The 22,954-nt window shown below is 48.3% G+C and overlaps 1 protein-coding gene across 5 annotated transcripts in view; it reads left to right on the forward strand.

Annotated features, from left to right (window-relative positions):
- The first annotated feature begins 786 nt into the window (after positions 1–786).
- Positions 787–22,954, forward strand: part of LOC116628035 (VPS35 endosomal protein sorting factor-like) — a 113,239-nt gene continuing 91,071 nt past the window's right edge. The window contains exons 1-7 of one of the 5 annotated variants that reach the window (XM_032398076.1): positions 787–831; positions 6,439–6,538; positions 9,187–9,342; positions 10,947–11,069; positions 13,469–13,493; positions 16,223–16,299; positions 19,406–19,534. In XM_032398076.1, coding sequence (XP_032253967.1) covers positions 815–831; positions 6,439–6,538; positions 9,187–9,342; positions 10,947–11,069; positions 13,469–13,493; positions 16,223–16,299; positions 19,406–19,534 — 627 coding nt within the window. In that variant the 5' untranslated portion in view covers positions 787–814. Of the gene's footprint in view, positions 832–6,438; positions 6,539–9,186; positions 9,343–10,946; positions 11,070–13,468; positions 13,494–14,227; positions 16,142–16,222; positions 16,300–19,405; positions 19,535–22,954 lie in introns of those variants that run through there. The other 4 variants (XM_032398077.1, XM_032398078.1, XM_032398080.1 and 1 more) reach the window with 4 other exon arrangements.

Below are 22,954 nucleotides of genomic sequence, written 5' to 3' on the forward strand. Positions count from 1 at the left end.
CATCTAGGCCGGCGCTCCGGAAGTGTGCCTGGCCCCTCACAGTCGTGGAATGGCGGACCTTTCGGGGAAGTCGGCCTGCCCCTCACGATCATGGCGTTTCTGAGACACGCTTCGGAAGTGTATTTGACTCTCACAATCATGGCATCGCGGACCATTCTGCGGAAGTGTGCCTGCCCCTTACAATCACGGTGCCCACAACCGGCACAGCCTCGGGCCTTCAATGCTGGTGCCCATCCCAATAACTATAGTGCCGGTGGATGTCGCAACCTGGGATGTCAGGGAAGGCATCCATTGGGAGAGCACCTGCCCTTCACAATCATGTGACTGGCAGACAGCAGAGCCTGGATTTTGCGACACTGGCGCCCGTCTCCTTAACTATAATGCTAGCGGACCAGTATGGCCTAGGCTTTGAGGAAAGGTATCTACCCCTCACAATCATGGCGTCAGTGAACAGCACAACGGAAGTGCGTGTGCCCCTCACAACCATGGCACCGACGAGCGGCTTAGTTGATGCGCGTGCCCCCCAAAATTATGGTGCCGATGACCGGCTCACAGGAAGTGCGTTTGCCCCTCATAATTATGGCGCCGAGGACAGGCTCAGGGGAAGTCCGCCCGCCCCTCACAATCATGGCGCTGCCAAAGCTCAGCGAGAGGGGTCCTGCCCCTCACAATCATGGCGCTCGCAAGGCTCAGCGGGGGAGCATCTGCCCCTTACAATCATGGCGGCCAGAGCGGGGCGGGGCGGGGCGGGGCGGTGTCTGGGAGGGAGAAGAGGGCTGGCTGCCCCAGTACAAGTGCTCATGTGACTGGGAAGATGGCCGTCTTTCCCTGGTAAGGAAGAAGCGGCGGGTGGTCTTTGGAGAGGGGCTATTTTTGCTGTGTCTGGGTCTGTCTCTTCGAGTGTGAGCGTGTGCGTGCGAGTGAATGGGAATTGCTCTCGTCGGGCGGTGCTGGCGGAGTCTCCCATCGCATCCCGGGTGGTTTTGACCACAGAATCCCCGGCCTCTACCCCTCCAGAGGAGGTCCCTGAGACAGGACGGGGGGAATCTTGGTTCCCCCCCGGCTACCCCTTTCTTGAACCTTTCACGCCCCTCCCCATTCATTTCATAAAGAAAACTCCAGTTCCCCGGCTTCCTGTTTCCCAGGTTCTGGGGGCGCTGCATGCAGGGAATGGTGGGCTCAGCTCAGTCTGGATGGTACGGGACACCTGGCTGTTTCCTCCGCTATTCAGCTCACCTGGAGGACTCTTGATTTTCTTATTTGTAAAATGGCTTCCGTTCGTCCCACTGCGTGCTGGGCACTGCGGATGCAGAGCCTTCAGACATACTCCTTGGCCTCAAGGAGTTGACAGTTGAATGGAGCAGACACACACAACAGAAGGGTCTCCAAAGCAGGCATTGGGATGAGGCATAACCTCCCCTCGGGGGCTCCGGGAAGACTTAAGAGGAGCAGAGTCTTAAATTGGGTTTTGGAGGATGCATAGGAGCTCATAACAGGCAGGAACGGCATATGCCCTGGGTGACCCGCCTGTCCGCGCTCTTGTGACTGGAATGGCTGGGAGGGATTGGTGCTGTGTGTGCGCCAGAAGTCAGCAACCTGTGACGGTCACAGTGGGATTATTTGGGGATGTGCGCTCTACCCTGCATCTCAGAAAGGGAGATCGTTTTCTGATCTTTCTTTCCAAATGATGTAAAGTGGTTTACCTTGAATGAGTGAGTGAGCAAATGAAAATACACAGCCCTAGACTCTAGAAATACATACAGCCTTCTGATTTTATGCTTGATAAACAGCTGCCTTCCACACTCGAAGAGACAGAAATAATAAAGTGTGGGTCGAAAGAGACATTCTGGGGAGATCCACGACAACGCAGCTGGGCTTGGGGAGCCCTGCACCCCAAACCTGCAGCCCAGGGCCTGGATTGGAAGTGCAGCTGCTGGTAATGGTTAGGAGCACAGCCTCTGGGCTCCAAACCTCAAGCTCCTTGCAGGCTGTACGACTTTAGGTAAACTAACTGCTTCACCTCTCTACCTCCACTTCCTCACCTGAAAAGTGGGGTTGTTTTGAGGATTAAATGATATGCTACACATTAAGCACTTAACACAGTGCCTGGTGCACACAAAAAAGGCTCCACAAATGTCAAATTTAACGAAAGAAACCCATTTCTTCTCTGTAGACCTTCTCTGTTTCCTCATTCATCCCACAGAATATTACTGAGCACCTGCTATCTGCCAAGCTCCATGCAAGGCACAGCAAGGTTAAAACTCGGTCCCTTTATTTATTAAAAAATTTTATTTAGAGAGAGAGAGAGCACGCACGCCAGCAAGGGGAGGGGCAGATGGAAAGAATCCCAAGCAGACTCTGTGCTGAGTGTAGAGCCTGATGTAGGACTCGAGGTCACGACCCTGAGATCATGAAGTGAGCCGAAATCAAGAGTTGGGCGCTTAACGGACTGAGCCACCCAGGTGCCGCTTGGTCCCTTTAAAGAGCAGCAAGTGTTGGGAATCGTTAGGATGAATATGTGCTGCCGAAGGAATCTGGAGAGGACAGCCAGGTCAGGGGCTTTGCAGACCCCAGGTGTTAAAAGGTTTATAGCGCCTCTGTTTGTGATTTAAAGTAAAAAGATCGCAGGTAAAAATGTACTGGGATGCACAGATTAAAATAACATCTTCCTGGATTTTCTCATTCGAAAATTCCAGACAAGTTAATTGAAGCCAGATGTTTCTCATTGGTTTTGGTGTTTAAGCCTTAATGATACCCTAAAAGGTGCTTCGCGTGACTAGATCTAAGGAAACTCAGGGGCATCCAATCCCGATTTAGCATATCAAGACCTGGGAAGGAAGTCGCTGAAGTGTTAGCCAGCTGTGGTGGGAAATGTTGGCTTTTTTTTTTTTCCCTGGCAGCCGTCAAGGACCCACGCGAGCCTTTAGCGTTGCCGGGGGCTGGGATGATGGGCGATTTTTTATCAGCCGCGTCTGCTCTGTTCTGAATGGAAAAAGCAAAGTAGGGATTGTGAGAAAATGCCCGTTGGGGGGCGCTGTTGGCCTTACCAAAGACCCAGGCCTTGCGGACCAGCCTTTAGCATCTCAAATTGTGGGGAAACTAGTTAGGAGCCTAGAGCAAATTTGAGTGGAAGAAGTGATAGAAAGATCAGCTGTTTGACATGGAATTTCTAAAAGGATAAGTGTTTCCCCCCCCTTTTTTTTGTTTTTTCCAGAAGCAGTATTTTTCCCCCTCCCCTCAAACTTAGAAAATTTATTTCAAAGCTTGGCCCTTTAAAAAAAAAATAGACAAAAGTAGACAATTGTTTAAGGTTCTCAAGATGACCCCCAGGTGGTCTCCAGAGCCCCTGCATCCGAGAATCGGGCTGCCTCAGGTTGCTTGTGTCCCTGAGCACTTGCTGCTGTCACCTCAACTCTAAGCCTCAGCTTCTCCGTCTGGAAAATGGGCGTAATAATAGCACCTGCATCAGGGGGTTGGTTAAATGAGTGCAGGGAAAGGGCTTGGCATGGATCCCAGTACACAGTCAGCACATAACAAGCGAGAACTATTATTTTTATTCTGCATATCACCCTACTCTTTTGATACTGTACTTTTCTCAGCTGTTGATTGATTTGTTGGCGATTATGACAGGGATGAAAAACATTAGCAACTGAATTTCAGGTCCGATTACATTTCCACTCATCCTACTAAACCTTTCAAAATTCTATTGATAAAGTTAAGAATGATCTGAAAGGAGGGAAAGTATCATTTGATTTTTTTTTTTTTAGATTTTATTTATTCATTTGAGACAGAGAGAGAGAGAGAGAGAGAGAGCATGAGCAGGGGGAGAGGCAGAAGCAGGCTCCCCGCTGAGCCAAGAGCTCGATGTGGGCTCGATCCCAGGACCCTGGGATCATGACCTGAGCCAAAGGCAGATGCTTAACCGACTGAGCCACCCAGGCGCCCTGTGGTCATTTGATTTTTAAACTCTGTTACGGCTGCCGATGGCTATTAGTCCAATTTATTTATTCTTGAGGTCTTTGTTTATTGTATAAGTCAAGGATTGGCTGGCTGCATATCAAAGGGAGTTTGGAAGAGCATTTTATATTTTTGGGAGACGAGGACTGGGTGTGGTTGGTGAGTGTGACCCAGAGACATTAGGCAATAAATATATCGTGATAGGGGTTTTCCTTTCAAAAAAATAAAAAGTCGAGCTCTACCAGCATTGTTGACCGGCCTTCCTCCCTTCCTGCTCTCAAAGCCACTGTTAATTTAGAAAGGGATAGGCATGAAATGACCTAGGATCTCCGTTTTCTTGTACGGAGTTAGGTTTCTGGGTTAGTGGAGCTCGAGTAAGGCTGACAGGTGGCACAGCGCAGCTGGATTTGGGGTCCCTGCAAGGACTAATGAAGCCAGGGGGCAGGGAGTGGCGCGGGGTCATGGTGGGAGGGGGTGGAGGCTGAGGAACAAGGTGACCGGCTCTCTGTGCTCTTTGAGGCTCGAGTGTTCTCCAAGTTTTTAAAACCTGTTTCCCTTTTGATGAGCCATTCCGGCTTTCAGTCATTTCTCTCTTCTTGGTTTTTACGGTAAATATTCAAGAGCAGCCAAGTTGCTCCTGCAACACTTTGCTTGGAAATGTCCTCACCCATGTACCCCATCTCATGGCTCCCAGGTTCTGCCTTCCGCAGAGCACCAGGACGTGAGCGCAGTCCAGCCAAGCTGCCTGCCACATTATCACAGGGAGCACCTTTCCATGTACAGTTACCTGGTCCTCATTTCCATCTGAGTGAGTCCTTGCTAGACTGACCTTCACCGTCCGAACTTCTAGCAGCTTCTGTTTGCAGCCACTGGCGTGTTCTGGAGGAGGGTCGAGGTTTTCTCTGCAGCTCTCCTGCCCTCTCCGAGCCCTCACGACAATCACCCGTGACCGTCCACCCGGGGCGATGACATTTCTAGTCTGTCTTACAAAACCCTTCCAGCCTGTACCTGTTCCGGTTCCTGAGCTGCTTCCTCATTTTTTAGGTATTTGTTACAGCAACACTCCCACTTCTCAGTCCCTGTTATCTTAGTTCATTTGGGCTACTATAAAAAAAAAAAGACTACAGATGGGGACAATTATAAACAAAAGTATTTGTTTCTCCTGGAGGCTGGAAGTCTGGGATCCCGACACCTGCACGGTGTGTCTTCATGGGGTGGGGGGCTCCTGGGGTCCCTGGTCTCAGGGCTCTGATCCCGCTCATGAGGCTCCTCCCTTGCGGCCTCATCATGTCTTGAAGGCCCATCTCCTCTAACACCATCATCTTTGGGGGTGAGGATTTCAGAACTTAGCACCTCTTCTGTGCTAGTTGTGCGTTTTAATGCTACATGTATTTTAAATACTCTAAGTTACCATTTTTTGCAGTCACTAATCTAGTTTTACCCACACCTTTACTTTTAATTATTCTAAAGTAGGTATGGGTGATATGAGTGTGTACATGCACATACGTGTACATGTTATATATATATATGTTTTGTTTTTGATTGAGATCACTTTGTTTCCACATGTAGCTTTTTTTCCCCCTTTTTCTTTGACTGGAAGCTCTTCAGCCCTTATGACTGAAGGGCAGTTTCCGTAGGTGCAGAATTTTTGGTTGGCAGTTAATTTCCTCGGGACTTGAGTGGCACCATCCCTTTGCCTGTTGGCTCTCATCTCTGCTGAGACAGTAATCATTCTTTGAAAATAAGGTGTCTTTTTTCCTTCTAAGAAATCCTCTCTTTAGTTTTTAGCCATTTTACTTTGAAAGCCCTAAGTCTGGTTTTAGTTTTGCTTTTGTACAGGTCCTGCTTGGGGCACAGGTGTTTCTTGAATCTGTAGCTTGATGTCTTTGGTTTCAGCTGTCATCCCTTCACACGCTGCTTCTGCCCATTCTTTCTCTTCCCCTTTAGGGTTCCAGTTGTGTGTGTGTTAGACCTTCCCTTCCTGCCCCTTGGCACCTTTCCAGCTCTTCACTGTGCTTCCTGTCTGTCTTCCCCAGGTGCGTCAGCGATCCCTTCACAAGACGGATGAAAACCATGTGCTCTTTGTCTACTTCCTGCTCAGCTTCTTTCTCTGGCTTTATTCAGCTTCTGTGAACACTTTGCGGGGGAAACCAGGGCCCGAACTCTCGCTTCTCTGCACCCCCTGCTCTTGAGAAGCTCTTCTTTCAAGTCTTGGTTGTCTCGGGAGAGGCCGGGGAGGGAAGTTGGCTTCACTTCACTGAGCGCCCTTGGTTCTGGCATCTGGCCTCACGGGTCCCGGATGCCTTGGCAGCTACTTACACCTTGAACTGCGTGTTAAAATTCTATTTAGCGTTTCTCGGTGTTGGTAGAAGTACCGTTCCACTATAAACTGCTGTATCCTTGAGGAAGTCTGAGCAAACAGTTCTAGTGTTTTCTCTGTCTCCCTCCGCTGATCGTTGTCTGGGTTTTGCTATCTGCCAGGCATTCCAGGAGCAGGAACTACAAGGCTGAGTTTGCATCATGCCGGCTCGAGGCTGTGCCGTTGGAGTTTGGGGACTATCACCCGCTGAAGCCCATAACGGTAAGTTCGTCAAGGGCTCTCCAACTGATGTTCTTACTCCACGAAATTACAGACCAGGTTCCTGGGTCTTTCCCATTTGCCAGCAGTAGCTGCTTTCATATTTATTTCCACTAGTTTTTTAGTTTTTTATTTCCTCTTCTTTGTGATGTTGACCTCACCCCCCATCATGTTCATTCTGCTCTTTGTCATATTCTCATATTCGCGAGGTTGTCATGAGCGCGCGATGCCTTTGTTCCTGATGTGGAGGTGTAAACCAGATACCTTCTTAATTTGCCTGTGTGGAACATTAAGAATCTCTCTGATTACCCATAGAGGATGCTGTCCTGACTAGCGTCTTGGTCTACTTGTGAGTTATTTAAAAAACGGAAAGCAGGCAAGTGATGTAGATGGTCCCTCTCTTCTGGGTTAGTGCTGTTTGATCAGTAAGTAGTAGAAGCTGTGTGCGTGTCATCGTGGGTGAGGATGAGGGTGACAGACACAGACCAGTGGATACCAAGGACATGAAGTTTCCTAATGGCGGAGAGCCTGAGAATGCACAGAGGCCATTACTTAAAGCAGGAGATCCTAGATGGAGCTTCTGCCTCCCAGGGCCCCTCCAGGCCCTGTGGGCTTGTGCGGCCATGGCTGACCCCCTGGTTGGGTCAGTTCCGGGCTTGCATCCTGTGGCTTAGCGACATGACAGCAGAGAGACTCTTCTCTAGCAGTGTTCATTGCCCAGCTGGGCTACGTGTCCCTCCCTGACCCACTCTGGTGTCCAGGGGTAGAACGTGCTGACTGATTGGGTTGGGGTAGTGCCCACCCTGGGAACTGGTAGCAGGGCCCACCCCAGCAGTCCTGTAGAAGCTGAGAGTCGGGGAGGGCTCCTTTCCCAAAGAAAACATGGACTGTGAGCCTGGGAGACGGAAGGCCGGATGCCAGGCAGGCAGAATGACAAATGTGCACCAGTAGGAGGCACTTGGCCAAATCATCCGAGGTTGGCATCAGACCCTATGGGTTTAGGGCAAGGTCTTCAATAAACCTGCCCTTGCTTGAGACACCCACTGCACATTTGGGGGACCCCAGGCCACCTGTACTTCTGACCAACTGGCTGCATATCCAAGATCTCCCTCAGTCTTGATAATGGGCTAGAACAACTCACAGAACTCAGAAAAGTACTGTCCTTACAGTTTTATATAAAGGATATGGATGAGGAGCAGCCAGCTGAGAGACACTTAGGGTGAGGTCTGGGAAGGTTCGGGACCACAGAGAGCTCTGTGCCCTCAGCCTTTGGACACATCATGTGTCCACCAACCAGGAAGCTCACTGAGCTTTGGTGTGTCCACACTTTGTATTGGGGATTTTATTACGTGGGCGTGGCGGAGTGATTCCTTGGCCACGTGATTGAACCCTGAGGTCAGGCTGATATCACCTGGCTGTGCTCACAGGCTTGGTCCTTCTCATGACCAGCCGCCACGCTGTGGCATCTCATTAGCATAAACTCAGGTATGACTGAGAGGCTTGTGAATGACAGACACTCCAAGGACTAGAGCCCCCTTTTCCAGAACCAGGGTCAAAGGCCCGTCAGGCTCTCTTTTATCCAACCCTCTCCGTCATTCTCTCTCTCTCTCTCAAGACGGGTTTCCTCTGCCTCCCTGTGGATACCTTCCCAAAGTGTCCGTTACTGTCCCTCCACCTCTGGCCCCTGGGTTTTCATAGCTTCCTCATTTCAAGAGGAGAGTGGAGGGCAACTAGCCCTTCTGGATTTGGTCCTAAATTTTAGGCAGAGAGACTCTGGTTGGATCCTCTTGGCTCAAGAGTTCACCCCCAGTCTGGTCATCTGAAGCTGGGGGGAGTTGGAGGCCAGTGGACCAAAGACATGGCTTTACACCCCAACACCCTGCCCCGCCCCACAGAACTCACCAGCACGTGGCATCAGGAAGTTCTCTGAAAAGGAAGGCGGGGCATCCACTGCTTGGCGGTGATGACCCAGCTCGGCAGCACCCCTGAGACCATCTTCAGAGCGGGATAAGCCTGGGATCTTGTGTGCCCTGGTTCACGACCCTCCCTAGACCCGTGGCACCTCGTGAATGACCTGACAGGCTTGTGAAGATGCGGGCTCTGATGCCGTAGATCCCAGGGGGAGCTTGAGTGCCCACGTTCTTTTTTTTTTTTAAAGATTTTATTTATTTATTTGACAGAGAGAGACACAGCGAGAGAGAGAATACAAGCAGGGGGAGTGGGAGAGGGAGAAGCAAGCTCCCGGCTGAGCAGGGAGCCAGATGTGGGGCTCGATCCCAGGACCCTGGGATCATGACCTGAGCCGAAGGCAGACACTTAACGACTGAGCCACCCAGGTGCCCCAAGTGCCCACGTTCTTGAGCAGCTTCCTGGTGACATGGATGCTGCTTGTCCAGGGACACACTTTGAGTAAGAGGGCCCGACGGGTGCGGTTAGAGCTCACTTCCTGGGTCCTAATGGCCCAGTCTCTGACTTACCCCTACTCCGCGCCTTCCCTTCCTCTGTAGCCGGGATTCTACAGAATGCCAGTAAGCGGCCCTGCCCCAAGTGGTGGTCACTTCAGTGAAGGGAATGAGCGAAAACCCATGTGAGTGTATCTCTGGGAAAAGTCTTGGGAAACTTCCACTTGACCTCTCGGGTTTTCCCCACAGGTCATGGAGTCGAAGACCAAGAAAGTGAGCCGGAAAGGTAGCACTTCTTCCACGTCCTCCTCGTCCTCCAGCTCCGTGCTGGACCCGCTGAGCAGCGTGCTGGACGGGACCGACCCCCTCTCCATGTTCGCGGCCACGGCGGACCCCGCAGCCACGGTAACGTGGCCGCTGGTGGTCGGTCCTGCGGGGGCGGCGGTGGCGGCTTTTCATCTTTTTTGCTTTCATTCTGCACAGGTCACGCAGCGGGGGGCGTCATGTTTGTACCGTTCAGCTGATCCAGGCGCCCACAGGTTCTGGCTTATGGAGGCCGCCCCTCCTTTCTTTATGAAGGCATTTCAAAATTCATTTTTGGTTTTAATTTCACCCTTTATAATTCCTTTATTTATTTATTTATTCTTAGGTAATTACGTAAGTAAATCACTGATTTTTCACGTAAGAGAGTTAAACTGCCAACGAAGCCTGTGTCCTGTTGGCCACCTTTGAGGTCCTCAGTGATTAGTGTTTTCAGTGTCTCTTCTGTCACTTTGTATTTCCTTTTCTTTTTAAAGATTTTATTTATTTGAGAGAGAGGGAGCTCATGAGCACACACAAGCAGGGGGAGTGGCAGAGGGAGAGGGAGAAACAGACTGCCCGCTGAGCAGGGAGCCCAATGTGGGGCTCGATCCCAGCACCCTGGGACCATGACCTGGGCGGAAGGCAGACGCTTAACCAACTGAGCCACCCAGGTGCCCATCCTTTTTTTTTTTTTTTTTTTTTTTAAGACTTTCTGTTTAAGCAATCTCTACACCCAACATAGGACGCAAACTCACAACCCTGAGATCAAACGTCGCACGCTCCACCGACTGAGCATCAGGCGTCCCTGCAGGATAACTTCTTAGAAGTTCAGTCCCGGGCTACGGCAGTGTGTGTTTAAGGTTTTGAGGGCTCCTGCCACGTCATTCTCCAAGAGGGCCTCACCGTGTTCGAGCACCGCCGGCAGCTTTGCCACCTGGGACGTTCTCGGCACTTGAACTCTGCCATTTTGGTGGTTGAAAAATGACCGCTTGCCGTTTGCCTTGCCTTGATTCTTAACGTGTTTGAGTGTCTTTTGATCTGTCTGTTGGCTATTTGTGGTGAACTGGCCGGAAAAGTATTTTATCTAGTAAACCTTTTAGATCTGTTTTATTCTGCAATGAGGGACTATCTGTCTGCCTTCTGCTTATATTTTTTTTCCCTTTAGCTTTGAGATATAATTGGTGAAATTGTTAGACATTTAAAATATGAACATGATTTTGCTATTTGTCTTTTTTTACATTTGTTTAATTTCATTTTGTTTTTGTTTTTATTTTTTTAAAGATTTTATTTATTTGACAGAGAGATAGAGAGCACAAGTAGGCAGAGCAGCAGGCAGAGGGAGAGAGAGAGGCAGGCTTCCCATTGAGCATGGAGCCTGTCTCGGGGCTCGATCCCACAACCGCCATGAGTTCATGACTTGAGCCAAGGGTTGGCCGCGTAATGGTCCGAGCCACCGGGGTGCCCCGAATATTTGCTATTTGTATACGTTGTGAAAGCACTTCCCCCATCAAGTTAGTTAATAAATCCATCACCTCACATATTTACTTTTTTTTTTTAATTTGGTGAGAACATTTAAGTTTTACTCTCCTAGCAAATTTCAGTTTTACAATAACTTGCTATCAACTGTAGTCACCTTGTTTTCTTATACTTTGTTTTTAAAGACTAAACTGGTACTGTGGCTGAGAGCTCGTCTTGCCTTTCCTTAGGACAGCTCTAGAAAGAGACGAGACAGAGACGAGAACTCCATCGTAGGATCCGACTTCGAGCCCTGGGCCAACAAACGAGGAGAAATCCTTGCCCGGTACACCACCACAGAAAAGCTCTCCATCGTGAGTACCAGTACGCTCTTCCCCCAGGGCCCACTTCGGACTTTGTAGTAACTGCTTTTTGTCACTCTGATTCTGCCCCCAAGTGCGTGTGTAGGATTTTCCTTCACACCAAGCAATTCTCTGATGCCTGCTAGGTGTCCTGCAGCTCAACTCCGTTCTGACACAGAGAGATACCCGGAGATCGTGTCACTTCCCATGGGATAGGGACCTGGTCCCTCAACACTCTCTCCCACTTCACCCTCGGGTCACGAGTCCAGGTCGTCTGCTGTGCTTCTGGCTATCTGGCTGTGCGTCAGATTCCCACCACCCTCGCCTCGGGTTCAGCTAATTTGCACTGAGGTGGCTCACAGAACTCAGGAAACCGGTTCACTCACTAGATTACAAGGATATTGAAGGCCCCGAATTAGCGTCCACTGGAAGAGAGACCTAGAGTGAGGTTCCAAACAACCTCTTTCCCCGTGGAGTTGGGGGTCCTGCATGGTGGCATGTGGGTGCATTCTGTTCACCAACCTGGAAACTCTCTGAGCCCAGTCCTTTTGGGTTTTTATGGAGGTTTCATTGCATTGACACGATTGATTAAATCATTGGCCATTGGTGATTGATTCACTCTCCAGTCCTTCTCCCTTCCCTGGAGGTCAGGGCCTGGGACTGAAAGTTCTAATTTTGCTTCCCTTGGACACCAGTCCCCATCCTTAGGTGGGTCCAAAAGTCAGTTAACAGAAGACACCTTTACCACTCTCATCCCTTAGGAAATTTCAAGGGTAGTAGGAGCTTCTGTGCCAGGAACAGGACTTCTTACAAATCACAACATCACAGTTAATGTTTCCCCAACTCCTGAGCTCCGTACATTTCCCTCATTGTGTCAGCGTTAGTTGGGAGAAAAATGTGCTCATTGGTTTCTAAAAAATGTGTTAAGAATCAGGGCTCTGGCACAGTTCGGGGGAAGAACTGGAACATTGGAGCCCTGTCTCTGGGGAGGTCTGAGTTAGGATGTGAGGAGCCCGCTGCCCACCCCACCCCCCCCACCCCGAAGAAGGTGTACTTCTTGCTGTGGCTCAGGTTTTCTTCCAGAACTGGAAGTTCACTGTTTGGGTGGCCACAAGGCAGAGTCGTTGGCTCCGAGCTGAGACCTGAGACCGGCCAGGGAAAGCAGGGGAATGCCCGGGTTACTGAGGACGAGGTTCAGGAGCTTATAACCAAAGCCCTGACTAGTGATGTAATACAGGGGTGACGTTTCTCTCTTGACCCTGAAAAGCAGCTCAGAGGTGGGTGGTCCAGGGCTAGAACAGCAGCTCTTTCTGTCCTGCCCTGTCCAGTGTCCCCTCATATCTGAGTTGTTGGAAGGAGGAAAGGGGAAAGTAGGATGCACACTTGCTTATTTGAGGACCCCTCCCAGAGCCCCCCCTCCACACACCCAGTCACATTTGTCTTGAAGGTCGTCACGGACCAGACACAGGTGGAAGGGAAGCTGGGAAGTGGTGACCAGCGTGCCCGTCAGAAATTGGGGCTGGAGGGGCGCCTGGGTGGCTCAGTCGTTAAGCGTCTGCCTTCAGCTCAGGTCATGATCCCAGGGTCCTGGGATTGAGCCCCGCATCGGGCTCCCTACTCAGCGGGAAGCCTGCTTCTCCCTCTTCCTCACTTGTGTTCCCTCTCTCACTGTGTCTCTCTCTGTCAAATAAATGAATAAAACCTTTAAAAAAAAAAAAAAATCGGGGCTAGAGTAGGGAGGAGGAGTGGACCCGGTGGGCAATGGGAAGGCTCTGCCTGGATTCCTCCCCTCCTGGCTTCCTCTCAGGGCTCGAGCTGGGTGAGGGGGGTGCAGGCAGAATCGCTGGACTAGTCGTTTTGTTCTGATTTTCTGAATGCATTGACTTACTTCAGAGCGTGATTTTTCAAGCAGGAGTAATTTTACCTGCCGGGAACACCTGGCAATGTCTGGAGGCATTTTTGGTTGTCACAGCTGTGGGGATGTGACTGGCATCTAGTGGGTAGAGACCAGGGACGCTGCTAAACATCTTCCAGTGCACGGGGCCGCCCCCACACAACAGGATTTTCCAGCCTCTAATATCAGTAGCGCCAAGGCTGTGAAACCCTGATTGAGAGGAATGTAAAGGCAACCCCGTGACGCGGTGCCCTGAACATTTTTGCTATTTGTTGGCTCACTTTGAGCATCCTAAATTGTGTAGAAATTTGAACCTGCCGTAGTTTCTAGTGAGCTGTGTTTTCTGCCTTTGATTAAATAGTTCGGTTTTTCATTTGGATAAGTAAGTAGCTTTGTTGGAAAATGATGGGTCATGTTGTCTTCATGCTACTTGAGTAAGTATCTTACAAGTTTTTGTTGTTGTTGCAAAAACTAGTCAGTTTTTAAAAATATTAACAAATTATTTTTGCCTCTGCAGAATCTGTTTATGGGATCTGAAAAAGGTGAGTTTTTGTTGTTGTTACTGTCTCAATGGGGAATTCTCCCATAACCTTTAGATAATTTCACAAAGGAAAAAAGTTTGTGGTATCTGGTCTGGTGTTTAATTCCATTAAAGCTGTTCTTTCCTAGATTATGTACAGACTTAGTAGAATTGAAATACATATTTATGTGATTAGTGGGGGAAAAAAGACCAAAGGAGTTTCTAAGAGTAAAACATTAGCTCACTGTCTGATTTTAGTTACAGAGTGGTAGTAATCTCCTCTCTGAGTACCTCCTCACTAGCTGGAGAGTAGTTAAAATTCTCCTTTTTAGAGATCCATTACTTTGCCTTAAGTCTTTACCCACCCCTTGTGAGAAGGCAGATACGCTGGGGACAAGAGTCGCGGTCTTATTGACGACTGGTCCGTGAACACTGCGGTCCTCAGTTTCTTCTGCCAGGACACATGGTCAGAAGCTCTGGACCAGCGCACCTCAAACTAGCTGTGCAGCGGGCTCACCTGAGCAACTTTCGTACAAACACACACCACGGGGCCCCACTCCACTTGTTGAATTTACCTTGAGGAGTGGGACCCGGGTATTGCTTTTTATTTATTTGTTTATTTGAGAGAGTGCAGGGGTGGGGAGGGGCAGAGGGAGAGGGAAAGAGAGTCCTAAGCGGACTCCATGCTGAGTGCGGAGCCCAATGCGGGGCTCATTGTCACCATCCTGCAATCACAACCTGAGCCAGAACCAAGAATTGGATGCTTAACCGATTGTGCCACCAGGACACCCCTGCAGAGTGCTTTTTTGGAGCTCGCAGGTGATTCTAAGGCACCTGACACAGCTTGTGCCACTGGGCTGCGGGTGGGCACAGCTGAGGTTTGGGTGCAGATCACTAGTACGGCAGTTGCAACTCTCCCTCGTTCTCTGCCGGTGGGAGCAACACTTCAGAAATGAGAGTGGGAGCACCTTTGTTAGGGCCGTAACTTTGACCCCAATCCATGAAAAAATAAATCCGACTGTTGCATATCTACCAGTTTGGAAAGATCAGAAAGATTGACGAGATGACTTGCTGGCGAGAACGTATAGGAGCGGGCACTCTCGTGCTGCCAGTGGGAGTGTAAAGTGATAAAACCACTGTGTAAAGCACTTCTGTGGTTATCTATTAAAATTGAAGTTGGGCCAACCCTTTTGACCCAGCAGTTCTATTAGGATATGCTCTAGATCAGAAATTGGCAAACGGCCTCCTGCAGGCCAGATCTGGCCCTCTGTTTAAGCTTGTAAATAAAGTTTTATTGGAACACAGCCATGCCAGGTTGTTTACGTATTGTCTGTAGCTGCTTTGGGGCTGGAATGGCAGAATTGAGTACCTGTGACAGAGACTATATAACTCACAAAACCTAAAATATTTATATCTGGCCCTTTACAGAAAGCGTTTTCCACCTCTACCCAAGTTCATGTTTTTCTTAAAGTGTGGTCCAAGGGCCAGTAGCGTTGACATCACCTAGGAGTCATTAGAAAGGCAGAGTCTCAGGCCCTGCCAGGCCTACTGAAAATCCGAGTTGCATGCTAACTCATCTGTAAGTGATTCCTGTAAAAGTCTGAGAAGGCGCTGCCCTGAAGAAATGTGTGTCTCTGAACCAGGGACATAGAAATGTTCACAGCAGCATTGTTCATGGTAGCCCCAAACAGGAAACAACGCAAACATCCGTCAACAGTAGAATAAGAAATACATTGTGGTGTATTCACATAGTGGAAAATAGTAAACAGCAGGGAAACAGTTCTGTGTAACAACACGGGTAAATTTCATCAACTAAAGATAATGGTGAACAGGAAGCAAGACCGTATCTGGGCTCGGTGGTGGTCACAAGGTTTTATAATTATCCGTTAAAATGTACATGTGTGCACTTTACGTATTATATTTCAAATTGAAGGGAACAATAGAAACGAAGTAAAAAGAAAAACAAAAACAAACATTATTTGGAAACTTAAGGAGTCATTTGTTAGTAATTAAATAACTGCACCGTGCTCTCAGCCTGATCCCAAACAAATCTCTGAGCTAACACCAGACCGAAGTCGCCAGTGCCTCCCAAGAATGAACTTCTGATCCTGAGAATGAGTTTGGGGGGCAGGAGCAGGGGGACGTCAGATCTAGAACAGAAGCCCCTTGCAGATGGGGAAAGATTTCTGAGATGAGGAGTGCTGGAGAGCCAGCTGGACAGACAGCCTCACCCTGCGGCTGGCCCACGGCCGGAGGGCGTCCCTTGGTCTCTGTCCCGCCAGCCCGTGGATGGGATGGCAAGAATCGGCCGACAGGTGATGGTAGGAGGCGTGGCTAGCCCTGTTTGCCTGAAGAGTGGGTATCAGAGTGTGACAGTCCCGCACTGAGGCCAAGCCTGAGAGGGCCTTTTGTTGGTGGAAGACAATGGCATGATGGATTTTTGGCGTCCTTCCCTGGTCTGCCTTTCTTTAGAAAACAAATGATTCAGTGAAAAGTTTATAAATACCGAATGGAGTGTGGAACCATTTCGAGGCTGGCCCGCTGAGCTCTGGGGGCAGTTTCTGAGCGAAAATGTTTGCAGTGGAACTTTGGTTATATGAGGACGTGGTTTTCAAACTCTCAGAGTTGTCTGTAATGAAGTTGTTCCCTGGCCCCCTTATTCACATTGAGGTGGAGAGTGAGAGATGCCTTCCCTTGGGGGTGTTGGGGACGGAGAAAGCCACCTCTGTGACATGAATCCATTCTGTTTAGGCAAAGCGGGGACCGCCACATCCGCCATGTCGGAGAAGGTTCGGACCAGGCTAGAGGAGCTGGATGACTTTGAGGAGGTGAGTGAGCAAGTTGTTGGCCGAGCACGGGGAGGATCGGCGCTTTTATTTCTCCTGCCAAGTGAGATGCGTTTTGGTGGTAATTCCCAAGCCGTGCATTGTGCTCGTTCCTCCCGAGGCACCAGCCGATCCAGGGGAAATGGCCAACGGTGCAGTTGGCTGAGCGCGCAGGAACTGCCTTGGGCTGGTTTTCTGAAGGCGTCTTGTCGCTGTGATGCCCGAGCAGACCCAGGTCGTGTGGGGACAGGGTCTAACTGGAAAAGCCAGCTGGAGCCACCTCCCTGGGAAGCGCCTTGCACAGGAAAAAGATCATACCTGGTGCAGAGGCCTCTGCTGACTTGCTGTGGCTCACGAATCTTTCAGAAAACCTGCTTTTAGAGAACACGACTCATTTGCAAACTCTTAAGACTTGATGAATTTCACATGTAAATCTAGTTTTTTGTTTTTGTTTTTAATACCACCTGATAACTGAGGGTCCACATTCCTGCATTTAACCAGGGCATGCGCCGTCCAGGTTATACAGTCCTTCCTGTCCCGATTCTCTTATGAACACTACAGGCCTGGCCCCTGGAGGCAGGGGAGTTTGCGTCCCCTGGGATGTCATTTAGAGAGGCCACCTAGCGTCCTGAGTAAGAGACTCGGGAGCCAGACTGCCTGAGTTTGAATCTCGGCTCTACCGTTTGGCAATTCCAGGATTTGGGGCAAGGGGCCTAACAGCTCTGTGCCTCAGTTTGCTTGTCTGTAAAATGGGGGATGCTGCATCGTACTTGCCTCTTTGGGTTGTTTGAGGAATGAAATAAGTTAATGCATATGAAGTGCTTGGACCAACACCCAGTGCGTGCTGTGTGCTCTTGTTAGTTGCTGTCAGCACCGGCTTAACCTGAGTCTGGAGGCCTTACCTAGCTCAACTGCCGATGAGCAGAGTGCCCTTGGGTGTTCCCTTTTCCTATATCTGCATCCCTAACTAGAACATGGGCATAAAGAGTATAGTTGTGTGGACCCAATGGTAATGCTTTGAAATCCACAAAGGGCCTTGTGATGGCAGGTGCCATCGCTCTGTCCTGCATCTTGCCCCTCAGTTCAGGGTCCTTCCAGCTCTGAGACCAGAGCTTTTGGGTGCTCAGCAAAGTCTATTCGCTCACCCTCTTATTTCCCAATTCAGAAAGGACACGTTTTGAATTAGGGTGCCCGGGAGCCTCGGTCTGCATGTCCTCAGCCAACCTTGGCTAGCAGGAGAGAAATTGCTGAGCATTTGCATCGAAGCTCTTCAATCCAGGTGTCACCTGAGCTGGCTTCAGTTGCAAATGGGGCCTCTGTTGAAGGATACAAGGCCACTACCTGAGCCCAAGGGCATGGTGGCCTGGAACCAGGAGTTACAGAATCACCCAGACACCTAGCCAGCCACCCTCTGCCCTTCTCGGTTCTCTGTAGCATCCTGTCACTGACTCTATACTTGTTGTCCCCCCCCACCACCAAGATTGATTTTCTTGCTGCTCCCTGCTCTAAGCAGCAGATGGCTGCCCCCTGGCTTCCAGGCAAACATCGCTTATTAGTCAGGGCAAGGCTGGGTTGTACTGTGCTAACAAATGAACCTCCTAGATCGTAACACAAGTTTATTTCTTCATCACATTACTCATCCGGTGAAGGTGACAGACACACCACCATCTTGAGATGCTGCCATCTCAACAGATGGCTTCCAGGGTCATCACCGCAGAGCTGAAAAAGGGTTACTTCTCACCGCCTCAGCCCAGAAGGTACACGTGCCACTGTGCTCACAGCCCGTTGGCCCAAATTAGTCACGTGGCTCTTCCTACTGCAAAGGGACAAGGAGGGCAGTTCAGGGATCTGTTGGGATCAGTCCAAATTTCCTGAACCTTCTGCTTGTATTTCTTTAGTAAAGAGTTCTTTGCTTTGGATTCCAGGGAACATTGATAGAAAAAAGATTTAGTTCATGGTCTCGTGTGGGTTAATAGGACTCTCACTCCTGTGAGCTTTGTAAATAAATAGCACTTAACAAGAGCCAAGGATTAATGAGCAGGTACCATGTGCCAAAGGCTCTGCTAAATCTTTACATTCATAGTTTATTTCATCCCTGTGATGATCTTGCTTTCCTTCTGCCACAGCTTTTTGTTGTGGTCGGCTCTCTGTCCTGAAGGCACTCCCCACGATCTAGTTAACAGCCCCCACCACCCACTTTCGCCATTGTCCAGTAATACCTGCACACCCCTGAGTGTTTGGCTCAAGCATCCCTTCCTCCAGGAAATGATTCTTTTTTTTTTTTTTTTAAGATTTTATTTATTTGACAGAGAGCGACAGCACAAGCAGGGGGAGCTGTAGAGGGAGAGGGAGAAGCAGGCTCTCTGCTGAGCAGGGAGCCCGACTCGGGGCTCAATCCCAGGACTCTGAGATCATGACCGGAGCTGAAGGCAGATACTTAACCGACTGAGCCACCCAGGCGCCTCAGGAAACCATTCTCGACCACCAGTCTAGAGTCCGTTCCTTCGTTACTATATTTCTTCCATTCTGAGATAAACCTTTCCCCCCACATTTGAATATCCCTGAAACTGGGCTGCGTCTCTCAATTAGTGCATGTCTGTGGTTGGCATTTTTTTTTCTAACTTAGTGGTACACAAAGAATTGTGCTTCCTAGAATGGGCACCTCAGATTCAGTGAACTATGATGTAGGTTTTCATAGAATTGTTTCCTCTGGAGCATTTATCTCTGTTTATATTAATATCTATCTCATCTTCTGTATGTGAAACTCCGTTAGTGCAGAAATAATGTCTTTTTGCTCATCTTTGTGTCTCGGGCATCTGGTGTCCCCTGCTTGGCACACAGTGGTTCCCAATGATTATCTGAATCATTGAGCTGAGGGCTGACTTAGGTCTGACTTGCTCCAAGGTCAGTCTGAGTGCCTGCGCTCTGCTTGTTTTTGCAGAAAACTCAAAGAACCTCTCCAGTCACAAGACGAAACTATCAGTTGTGGTTGGGAGTATGAGAAAAACTTAGAGACCGAAGCTCAGCCAATACTCAGTATTGTTCACAGGGTGGTGGCCAAATGTTATTTTTCTTTTTGTGCTTATACCTTCCTACTTTCTGCCCATAGGGATCCCAAAAGGAACTGTTGAATTTGACTCAACAGGATTATGTGAACCGCATCGAGGAGCTCAACCAGTCGCTGAAGGACGCCTGGGCCTCGGACCAGAAAGTGAAGGCTCTAAAAATAGTCATCCAGGTCAGGTCTAGTGATTTTTTTTTTTTTCCTTTCCCCAGAATTTCCTATGTAAAACTCCTTTATAGGTAATTAAGGGTTTTCATAGGCCTGCCTTCAGGGTCTTACCCTACTTTTTTGCATCTGTTCCATTTTCACATACTTCCTTTGAAAGGCCCTGATGATGAATCTGTGTTTTTATGAGATACCTAATCCCAGGGCCACCATGTACAGCTGCACAGGTTGTATACTGCACAATTCCAGGACCTTCAGCTTGGATTACAGAATTAATGATTTCCCCTGGAATGTGCAGTTTGTTGGCCCTGATACATCCACTGACACATTTATGGTTTGTACAAACTAAAGATTGACCAACTGTCTTGGGTTCCTTGATCAGATTTCCTTTGTATTTTGGGGACTTATGGTTGTGTGTCCCTGGTATGTGCATTTTTGGCTCATATTCTGCATAATTATGTGACAAAACATGTTGATAGTGTTAGACGAGGTACATTTGTTGAATCCTTTGTTGACGAATTTGTTGATCCATGACAGCTCTTGGATCACAAGATCAAGTTCTGTAAGGAAAAGAGCTTATTCAGTTTCTTGACCCTTCAGGTCATTGTGTTTTGGCAAAACGTGCTCAGAAGTACACTGTAAAAGGACTCGTGTGCATTATGATTTTCAGAGCAGAGTTCACAAAGAATTTCTGAACAGCATTTTAGTTCAGAAATATAGTCCTGTTCTTGTTCAATGTCATGGCAGTGTGACATTTGTTTTCTCACCTGTTGATTTGGAGAGAGGGATAGAGTCTGGCAGTCTTGACACTGGGTAGTTGAAGTCTTTTAAGATGACACTTCGTATAGCAGGTGCTTTTTTTTTTTTTTGGTGTTTTATGGCAGAGGCAAACCTGAATTCATTTCCCTTCAATCACTGTTGTTAGTTTACAAAGTAAATACTCCCGAAGAAGAGTCCTCTCATCCTGGATACACGTGATGAGGTTGCTTACTGAGAGGCTCAAGTAAGAAAATATTAAACTAACAAGCGCTTCTTCAAAGTATTTTTATTGGCAACATCTCCCCATAAAGGACTGGAGTGTAGAGAACTTGATGTCCGAGAGCTTTTACATCTGGAGATTTGATTCGTGTCTTCTCAAAGAAAAAAACTGTGGAAGTGTTTCATTAACTTCACATCTGGTTAATAGTAACTGTTTTACTTTCGATACTTTAAAGGCTGCTTCTTTAACCAAAAAAGAGAATCAAGGGGGGGGGGGCAGAGTACGGAGAAATGAGCACAGTTCACTTTATTTGCTCTGCAGTAAGGTATTCCGTTGTGTGGTGGATTTATTGAAATGTATTTCAGTGATTTTTTAGTAAGTTACTTAATTATTATCCAATTCAGTTTTAGAGCATGTTCCTTTTAAGATTTTATTTATTTATTTGACAGAGAGAGACACAGCGAGAGAGGGAACGCAAGTAGGGGGAGAGGGAGAAGCAGGCTTCCTGCGGAGCAGGGAGCCAGATGCGGGGCTCGATCCCACCACCCTGGGATCATGACCTGAGCCGAAGGCAGACGCTTAACGACTGCCAGGTGCCTGTAGAGCATGTTCTTACCCCTTCCCCCAAATTCCCTCAAGCCTGTTTGCAGTCAGACCCTGACACTTCCAGCCCCAGGAAACCACTGATCTGCTTTCTGACTATAAATTCGCCTTTCCTGGACATTTCATAGGGATCATTCAACGTGTAATCTTTTGCCTCTGGATTCTTTCACTTGGCATAATATGTTTGAGGTTTGTCCGTGTTGCAGTATCAGTACTTTGTATCTTTTTACTGCTGAGTAGTATGCCATTGAATGGAGAACCACATCTTACTCATCCATTAACAAGTTGATGATGGACACGGAGGTCATTTCCACTCTGGCTAGTAATGAACGATGCCGCCATGAACATTTGCGTACGAGTCTTCATGTGGACGCGGGCTTTCGTTCTCTCGGGTAGATTCCTAGGAGTAGAATTGCTGAGTCCCATGATAAGGGAATGTGTAACTTTTTGAGAAATGGCCACAGCATTTTGCGTTTGCATCCCCACCAGCCAGGTGTGAGGGTTCCAGTTCCTCTGTTTTCCGACGCTCGCGTTACTGTCTGTCACTTCGATTACAGTCACCCTAGTGGATTTGAAGCGGTATCTCATGGGTGGTTTTAATTTGCAATCCCTGGCAACTGATAAGGTCAAGCTTCTTTTCATATGCTCATTGGCCATTTTTATATCTTTGTTAGTGAAAGATTTAATACGACTTGCCCATTTTAAAAAATCACATTATGTTCTTGTTACTTTTTTTTTTTAAAGATTTTTATTTTTTGAGAGAGAGAGAGAATGATAGAGAGCATGAGAGGGAGGAGGGTCAGAGGGAGAGGCAGACTCCCTGCTGAGCAGGGAGCCTGATGCGGGACTCAATCCAGGGATTCCAGGATCATGACCTGAGCCGAAGGCAGTTGCTTAACCCACTGAGCCACCCAGGTGCCCCTCTTGTTATGTTTTGACAATTCTTTATGCTCAATGCAAGTTCCTTATCAAGTATCTGATCTACAAGGATGGTCTCCTAGTCTGTGGCTTGTGTTCATTTTCATAATAGTGTCTTTTGGAGTGGAGGAGTTTTTAGTTTTAGCGAAATTCGATCTATCAACTATCTCTTTTGGCTCATGATTTTGGAGTGGTAGCTAATAACTCTTAACCCAAGGTCATGAGAATTTTGTCCTTTGTTTCCTTCTAGAAACTTTTTTTTTTTTTAGGATTTTATTTTTAAGTAATCTCTACACCCATTGTGGGGCTCAAACTCCTAATCCCAAGATCGAGAGTCACATGCTCTACCGACTGAGCCAGCCAGGTGCCCCTCTTCTAGAAGTTTTATAATTTTAGCTCGTACATCTAGGTTTATGGTCCATTTTGAAGTGATTTTTGTGTCTAGTCTAAGGGTCTAGATTTATTTGTTTCGCATGTGGATATCTGGTTGTTTTAGCAATATTTGTTGAAAGGCTGTCTTTTCCCTATTGAATTATTTTGGCACCTTTTTTAAAGTTACCTGACCATAAATGTAGGGGTTTATTTCTGGACTCTTAAGTCAATTCCATAATATCTGTGTAAGTCTGTCCTCATGTTAGTACCACACTGTCTTGATTACCATATTTTTATGGAAGTTTTTTTTTTTAAGATTTATTTTACTTCAGAGAGAGTGCACATTGCGCGTGCGTGAGTGTGCAAGTGCAGTGGGGAGGGGTAAAGGGAAAGGGAGAGAGAGAATCTTAAGAAGACTCCGTGCTGGGGCACCTGGGTGGCTTAGTCGGTGAAGCGTCTGCCTTCAGCTCAGGTTATGATCCTGGGGTCCTGGGATCGAGCCCCGCGTCAGGCTCCCTGCTCCACGGGGAGCCTGCTTCTCCCTCTCCTTCTGCCTG

This window comes from Phoca vitulina, unplaced genomic scaffold (assembly GCF_004348235.1).
Source record: "Phoca vitulina isolate PV1807 unplaced genomic scaffold, GSC_HSeal_1.0 scaffold109, whole genome shotgun sequence".
Lineage (NCBI taxonomy): Eukaryota > Metazoa > Chordata > Mammalia > Carnivora > Phocidae > Phoca > Phoca vitulina.